Source organism: Humulus lupulus, chromosome 9, assembly GCF_963169125.1.
Source record: "Humulus lupulus chromosome 9, drHumLupu1.1, whole genome shotgun sequence".
NCBI lineage: Eukaryota > Viridiplantae > Streptophyta > Magnoliopsida > Rosales > Cannabaceae > Humulus > Humulus lupulus.
In genome coordinates this window covers 167,444,668-167,452,881 of record NC_084801.1, presented here as the reverse complement: position 1 = coordinate 167,452,881, position 8,214 = coordinate 167,444,668, and the positions used below count along the sequence as shown (strand labels likewise).

Below are 8,214 nucleotides of genomic sequence, written 5' to 3'. Positions count from 1 at the left end.
TGCGGGGGTAAAGGAAATGGCAGAAAGCCCAAGGGAAATAAGACAGTGCAGACAGGACATGGAACTGCCCCCAACGAGAAGTACGTCTTGTAGTACTCCGAGTATACTGACCTAGTGGAATCTCGGAAGAACATCTTTGTGGCCACAGAACAACACGTTCATTACTGGAAGCCACAACCCGTTCGGAGAGACAGTGAAAAGCGAGATCCCAACAAGTTTTGCCGTTTTCATAATGATGTGGGGCACCACACAAATGAGTGCCACCAACTCAAGGATGAGATCGAAAACCTCATCAAAATGGGACACCTCCGCCAGTATGCTCGAGATGGAGCACACTAGGCTCAGGCCCCAGCCGCGGTAACTCCTGCATAGCCCGCAACCCCCCCGACCCCGGGTGCAGTGCCCACAACTCCGCAACATCAGATAGTCTACGGACCTCTCCCAGTGGATGGGCGAGTGGGGACCATCTCCAAATGACCCCACTTGAGGGTACCTCCCGAGGCTCACAAAATAGGTATGCGCAGGCCTTAAACCATGACGATGAAGTGTTGACATTAGCTCAATTGCCAACCCAGATGCCAAGGATGACCGACCAAGTCATCACATTCTCCAAGGACGACTCTTGGAGAGTGCACTTTCCACACCACGATCATTTGGTGATCGAGAGCCAGGTTACCAATAAGATGGTGGCTCGGATCCTGGTGGACAACGAGAGTTATGTGAACATCCCGTTCAAGTTAGCCTACGAGAAGATTGGGTTGACCACAAGCGACTTATCCCCGTGCACCTCAAATCTATATGGGTTCTCGGTGTATAACGCCATCTTGGGGCATCAGGCCTTGGTGGAGTTCGATATGTTACCTTCTACGCGCATAAAAAAAAATAGTCACACGTGCAACAACCTATTTTGAACCTAGTTTTCAGCATGGTAAATTATTCAGAATTTTCTAAAAATTTACAGGATACTCTAAATAACTACAATGTACACAGTCATAAAAAATAAATTCGCCAAAAATACTTCCCGAGCCAAAAACATCAGGGGTGCACCGGTGTGACATTTTTTGAGGGGCGCACCGCAGAATTCCCTTATATCTCTTTTCAAAAAAAGAAAATGAAGGGTATTATATCTAAGGAAAATTCTCGGGTGCACCTATAGTATTTTTGGCTCGGAAAGTATTTTCGGCAAATTTATTTTTTATGACCGTGTACATTGTAGTTATTTAAAGCATCTTGCAAAATTTTTGAAAATTTCGAATAATTTATAGTGCTGAAAATAAAGTTTAAATATATTATCTTCCACGCACATCAAAAAATTAGTCAGATATACAATGACTTATTTTTAACATAATTTTCGGCACTATAAATTACTCTAAATTTATTGAAAATTTGAAGAAACTTACCTAAGTGCCCTAAATAACTACTACGTCCGCGGTGATAAAAAAAGAAATTCACCAAAAATGCGTAGATAGCCAAAAATACCAGGAGTGAACGGGAGAATACGGGAGAATTCCACTGTATCTAAAACCAAAAAGTAATTATTACTGCTCAAGAGTTTCAGGATCAGACTCGGAACTCAGAACTCAGAAGCTTCAAATTGTTCATTGCTCGACTCGAAGACGAAAAGGAGCAAATGTTAACGCGAATACTTTCTTCTCCGGCGGTTTCTCTGGCCGGACCTCTTCCGTGGCGCTGGTCTACACTTCCGGTCCTACTCGACTCTCAGACGTCACTCGTTTCTTCCCTATCCCTTGCCATCAAAACCCGCATTGTATCCTTCTCTTCCAGTCCTCTAGGTTCAGCAGAATCCGGCGATGTAATCCCTAAAGAATCGTCAAAGCGTGTAAGATTTCATTCTCCAATTGTAATTTGGTTCCTCAGAACCTTCCTAAACCTTAGCACTTTTCCGTTGACTACTCCATTGGTAAACCCTAACCCTTATGCGAAATTGATCTTTGATAGCTCCTCCTTGTAAAATTTTGCTTAGGCTGGTGTTAATGTTCTTTGGTTATGGATGTGGGACGGTTCTTGTTTCAGGGTCCTCTGGAACCTGGATTATATCTGGTAGGAACACCAATTGGTAACCTTGAAGATATCACTTTAAGGTACTCAAACTTTCTTACAAACCCCTTTAGGCTTTTCAGAATGATTGTAACTTTTTTCCCCCCTGTTTATTCGGTTGTCATTTCTATCACACTATTATGGCACTCCACAAAGATTTGGTATTTTTCATTGCAGGGCTCTCCGTGTTTTAAAATCAGCTCATGTGATACTTTCAGAAGACACCAGACATTCAGGGAAGCTTTTACATCATTACAATATAGCAACTCCTCTTGTAAGCTTTTCTAATCTTTTAGTCATCCAACTCTTTTTGCTGTTTGTTATTCGTGTTGAAGTTGATTCTAATACTCTGTTTTAGATTTTTACAGTTAAGCTATCATAAATTCAATGAATCTCAAAGAGAACAAACGGTGTTAAGGAGGTTGAAGGAAGGTGAGATTGTTGCACTGATTAGTGATGCAGGGACACCAGGTATCAGTGATCCTGGTACCGAATTGGTGAGTTTGCTAGAATCTGGTTTGCCCTTTTAAGTTGACTCAATTTAAATTCCAACGAATGAAATCAATGAATGCGTGTAAATGACCTTCATGTAGGCTAAGCTATGCATCAATGAGAATATTCCTGTCATTCCCATTCCTGGACCATCTGCTTTCGTGGCTGCTCTTTCTGCCTCTGGTCTGGCCACTGATGAGTTTACATTTGGTGTGTTTGTTGTGGATTTTGATGTTCTGCTATTCTATTTCTTGATGCGATGGTGTCTGTATTACTTGTGTGTTCTGAATTCAAAATCATGCTGTAGTTGGGTTTCTTCCCAAACACACCAGCTCTAGAAAGGAGAGGCTAATGATTTCTGCAAATGAAGCAACAACACAGATATTCTATGTACCTCCACACAAGCTTCTTCAATTTCTTGAAGAGACTTCTGTACTGTTCAGTGATTCAAGGTAGATTTTTTGTTGCTGTCCCGTACATTGCTATCCCATGTTAGTTCACTTTAATATTGTTTTCCTTGTACCATCACTGAAATGTGTTAATATTTGTACTATTGGAGCTACTTTCATCTGTGTTCGCTATATTTGGCACTGCATTCATTATAAAGATTTGTAACGCTAGAATTCATTGTTGTTGTGATGTTTTACTTTATTAGAGTAGAGAGATTTTGACTTAGTTATGTTCCCCCGATCTACAGACTGATGTATGTATTAAAATCAAGTATATGTTTAATTACACCATATAATTGCTCTCCAGTATTGATTATTAGCTGTAACATATAATTTTGTGCAGAAGATGTGTCATAGCTCGTGAAATAACCAAACTACATGAACAGGTAGATTTTAAATGATAATCATTTTATTTTCCTTTCATTTTATTTTTGTCTTTCTTTTGATTTTGTTACTTGGCATTGTTGGGCAATAGAATATCTTTGGATGTATAGCAGGGCCTTTTCATGTATAAAAATATTAGTTTAGTATGATTATAAAAATATAGTGTAAGTGTAGTTTTTTGGACCTATATCTGTTTTATGGGATCTTGATTCTTGATCATGCCTTGTTAGTTTTGGCGGGGTACATTAGGGGAAGCAAAAGAGGCATTTTCTGTTCATAAGCCAAAGGGTGAGATTACTTTGTTAATTGAGGGAAAGGCAAATCCTACCATCGAAACTCCATCAGACTGTGAGCTTGAGAAAGAATTAAGCAATCTGATCTCCAATGGTCATAGTCTTTCTACAGTAATGGCCTTAATTTTTTTCTTATCTTTTTTCAGTAAAGCTGTGTTTCATTGGAATGAACTTTTTATCTGGACTAGTGTCGTTTTTTCTATTTGTTCACAGGCCGTCAAATTAGTGGCTGGTGGAACATCAATGAAAAAGAAAACTGTATATTCCATTGCATTGAGAAAATTTGGGAAGCAACTTGAGTTTGAGGAGGAGAATGTTCATCTGGATTCATGCAAACCAGAGTGAGATAGCTTACACATTTAAAAGTGGAAGAGGTAAATAATAAACCTTGTCATCTAATTTTAAAAGGTTACCATTCTTTAACAAGTGGAGGATTGACTTGTTCCATTGTTGTCTTTCTTTATCCAACCCAGGTATATATATCTTAACACACCCAACAAATTTTGGTTCTCATGATAAATTGCTCTTGCATCAATATTACTTATACCTCTCTTCATCTTTTGCAACTCTTGACTATTCAAGTTTAGTATTGGTTACTACTGGTATTCAAAGTGGAGAGGTTTCAGAGTGAAATCCAGATTTTAAGTAATTTTTCTGGAAGTTGATGTCCTACTTCAGTAGATAATAGCTCCATGGTTACGAGGCCGCAATACCGTCTTCTCCGGTTCAGAATACAACACGCCCAGCAGCAACGTAGAGCGTTGTTCTTTCCATCATCCACATTATTTTCCATGCCTTCAGAATATTGAATTTGGGATTTGAGTCGTTCTCTCTTTCTCTTTCGTAAAATGGAGAAGTTGGCTTTCTCTGCCTGCCTATCATTATTCTGCTGTTAGATACATTAGGATTGATTCATCAACATGCCCATGGACTTGGTTAAATTCAATAGTACCACAACCCACAACGAGGAGCATGGACTGGTTCACCAAAATACAAGTGCACTTCTCTTCAGTACTAAAGAGAAGTGCCCATGGACTGGTTCAACGAGGAGCATGGACTGGTTCACCAAAATACAAGTGCACTTCTCTTCAGTACTAAAGAATCAAGGACAAGGTTTTCCTCCCTTGAAGATTTCCATTTTTTCGGTGGATTTTGTTTGAGACTTAAAAATCCCTTATATTTTTTTAATAATTAATCAATTTTTCCCTCCCATGAATTTGCCTCCAACGTTTTTATTTTTTATCTATCATCATTCATCAACTGCCACCTAGAGTAAAAATGTTTCAGTTGTTAATTTGACCTTAGGTGATGGAATATAAAAGAGATGCAAAAAAATATAAATGAATTCTCATCTAAGTTTCATAAAAAAAACAACAATACTTTGGAGTAGTTTACAAAATCTTTTTATGTTATATATAAAAAAAAGTTTATAATACGAAAAAGATAGTAACTTGCTTTCCTAAGAAAATTTCAAATTAAGTAACCAAACATAACGTGAGAAAAGATTAATTAACCAACAATAAAGTATAATTAAAAAAAGAACTGACAATAAAGTTGGAATTATGCAAAAGAATAATAGTAACTAAGTCGTATTAGTTGGAATGAGACAATTCTTGTTCGTAGTAAAATTATGTATACAATCATATCAACTTAAGACCTAAGCACTTTGCCATAAAGCAATGGCAAAAATTATCATCATTATAATTGGATTTGAAGTTTGTCTTAATAAATAATAATACAGCCAAAAAAAAATCTATCTTTAACAATCTTGGATGGCTTTTTTGAAAGAACAGTGTCGCCTTTTTTTTTAAAAAAAAAATACAAAAAGGGGCAGCAATATAAGCAGCGAAATGGACATATCTATATTTTGGTAACCAATTTAGATTAACAAACAGAATAATATCATACCATTAACAAACAGAATAATATCATACCATTCTAAATTGATTTGTTGAAATATTTGAAGATTAATACATTTTTTAGCATATTTTTATATAAAATAAAAACCAAAAATAAATTAAGTCTGTTATAAAATAAAAATCGATTATGTATACCGGTGGTAATTTAACATCCTCAATTTTTAGTATTGAATTTTGTAATTCAATAATTTTCATTTATCTACTAATCTTTTTTTCTTTATTTTTTTTAAAGAAAAGTGTAAAATCCTTTATTGACATATTTGACAATATTGACCAAATTAATTAAATGAGTATTTTCGAAATTGGTAGTTTCCTATTGAGTTCTAAATTTAGAAAATAGTTAGTTTCCTGTTTTGTTGTGATATGTCTTTCTATAATCAGATTATTATATATATGTTAATAAAATAAATATATAATTTCCTATAAAAGAATATATTTTCTTGAAATGGAAATTATTGGTATTTATTTTATTTTTTGATATGATTTATTTGTCCAGAAATCGTGTACAGCTTGCAGAGATAATGTATATATTGTTTCCTTATTTATTTAGGGAAATTGGGTTTAAAAACTGTCCAAGTTCAATGAATCTGTTTGAACAGATTCTGACTTTCATGTTTTGGAAGATTTTCCATTTATTGGCTGATTGGTTTCTGATTTGTTTTCCACGACCTAAAGAGATTCTAAAAAGTATATAATCATCCTTAGGTCGTTAGTTTTTGATCATCTCTCTTGAGATATTATTTTCCAAATATTTTTCAAGTTTTAGAGAGACTTTTTATTATATGAAGAACTTGAGTCCAGCAAGTTCTTAGTGGTTTATTACAGTGTACTTTTGTATTGCTTTCTTTGTGTTAATTGTGCAGGTTGAACATACTTGGACATTGTTCATCAAGCTTCGGGAGAAGTCTTGTTCATGAGTCACTTTTCGGGAGGAAAAGTGCAAGTGTTATGATTTGAAGGGAGTTCAAGATCTTAGCACTTCAGAAATTTGATTAGGAGTTTGGATTACAACAATTGCGAAAAATTCAAGAGGGAGTCTTTATTTGTATAAGTCAATTTGGTTTTGTAATCGTTTAGATATTCTTCTAATAAATTTCATTCTTTAGGCATGGCCTCGTGGACTAGTAGCAATCTGCAAAGATTGCTGATACCACGTAAAAATTCGTGTGTTCTTTATCTTATGTTCGTTTTTATCTTCTGGTCACAAACTGTTTAAACATATCTGGTTTCTGTTCAAACAGTCTTTGTGTCTGTTTAAAAATTTCTGTAACAGATCAACAATTAATTATTTAATTTGGATAATTAAGTTGGTAATCATAAAAAATGGAATTTCAAAAAGATAGAAAAGCCTCCTTGTAGTGTTAAAGAACATTAATTTTCTCCCATGTAGAAGAACCCCCTATGCATCTGGAGGGGCCATGGTCCTAACAAAATTTGAATTTTTTTTAGATGAATTATATCAAAATTATATTTTTGACAGCAATATTAGACTTTTTTTACTTGGCCACCTCTAAAATATATGGCCAATTGGGCAGCTGCATTTCTAATTAATATTATATTAGTAAATTGACTCTCAAGCTAAACAGTCACAAATCGCCCCACTACTAAACTCCTGCACCAAGTACAATTTTTTTTTAAATTTTAATTAATGTGGGGTTTATCAATAATCACTATGAATTTTAGGTAAATTATTCGGGTGGGGTATAGTAGTATACTTTTAGTGTTTTTGGCTTGAGAAGTATTTTTGATGATATTTTTTTTCATGACCTTGTACATTGAAATTCCGTTTTTAGTAATTACCAAATTAATTAAACCAAGTGAATTAATTAAAGTGCAGAATGGTAATTAACTGTTTGTACAGAATACAGTTCTGTCGGGACAGAAACCAAACTTGTCACGACAGAAATTGAACACAATAAAAAGATAGTGCAAAAGAATAAAGAACACAGCGAATTTTTACAAGGTTCAGAAACCCTTTCGGATAACCTACTCCTTGAGGCCACGCCCAGAGAATAAAAACAATTAATAAAGAATCACAAGTACAAAAACATTGACTTAAACAAAACAAGACTCCCTCTTGAGATTTGCCGCAACTTGTTGTACTTCTCTTCACTAATATGATCTTGATTGAAACGCTCAACCATTTGAACTCCCTTCAATGGTCAGCGAGTGCTTGCATCCTCTCGACGCAAGGCTTGTAAAAAATCTTCTCTCGAAGACTACAAACGCTGTGTTCAAATTACAATGTGTATTCACTCATGAACATGGTATAAGCTCACCACTAAATACTAAACACACATAATTCTACAAGATCACGTGAATACTCATGATCTTGAATTCAAAGAAGAACTCTCACAAATATTACAATAAAGCTCACGAATAATGCACCAAAGAGTTCACTTTTTTCACTGCCTTTAGAGTCCTATTTATAGAGTCTTTTTTGTGCTCACAAAGGCAGAGAAAGAATTCTTCTAATAAAGGCAAGAATCACAGAAGTTATTATTGATTGTCGAAGAGTTGCCTTTTTTTAGAAGATGATGATCCGACAGATGCGATATCGGTGGGGACAGCTCAGACCTGTGTCGGATCAAAACAAGCTCAAAAAGGAAACAATAATTA

General features: G+C 35.4%; 1 protein-coding gene across 7 annotated transcripts; it reads left to right on the top strand.

The window, feature by feature from the left end:
- Positions 1 to 1,451: 1,451 nt before the first annotated feature.
- On the top strand, positions 1,452 to 4,886 carry LOC133800988 (uncharacterized). 7 transcript variants are annotated; one of them, XM_062239115.1, is made up of 10 exons: positions 1,454 to 1,840; positions 2,035 to 2,102; positions 2,236 to 2,332; positions 2,427 to 2,555; positions 2,652 to 2,733; positions 2,858 to 3,002; positions 3,343 to 3,385; positions 3,614 to 3,787; positions 3,890 to 4,050; positions 4,150 to 4,886. In XM_062239115.1, exons 1-9 carry the CDS (start codon positions 1,631 to 1,633, stop codon positions 4,019 to 4,021), a joined length of 1,080 nt encoding a protein of 359 aa, XP_062095099.1. In that variant the 5' UTR covers positions 1,454 to 1,630; the 3' UTR covers positions 4,022 to 4,050; positions 4,150 to 4,886. The 7 variants fall into 7 exon arrangements, with proteins under 7 accessions (XP_062095101.1, XP_062095100.1, XP_062095099.1 ...); XM_062239114.1 differs by having other exon boundaries at positions 2,652 to 2,760; positions 3,346 to 3,385; XM_062239113.1 differs by having other exon boundaries at positions 1,455 to 1,840; positions 2,652 to 2,760; positions 4,259 to 4,886.
- Positions 4,887 to 8,214: the final 3,328 nt, after the last annotated feature.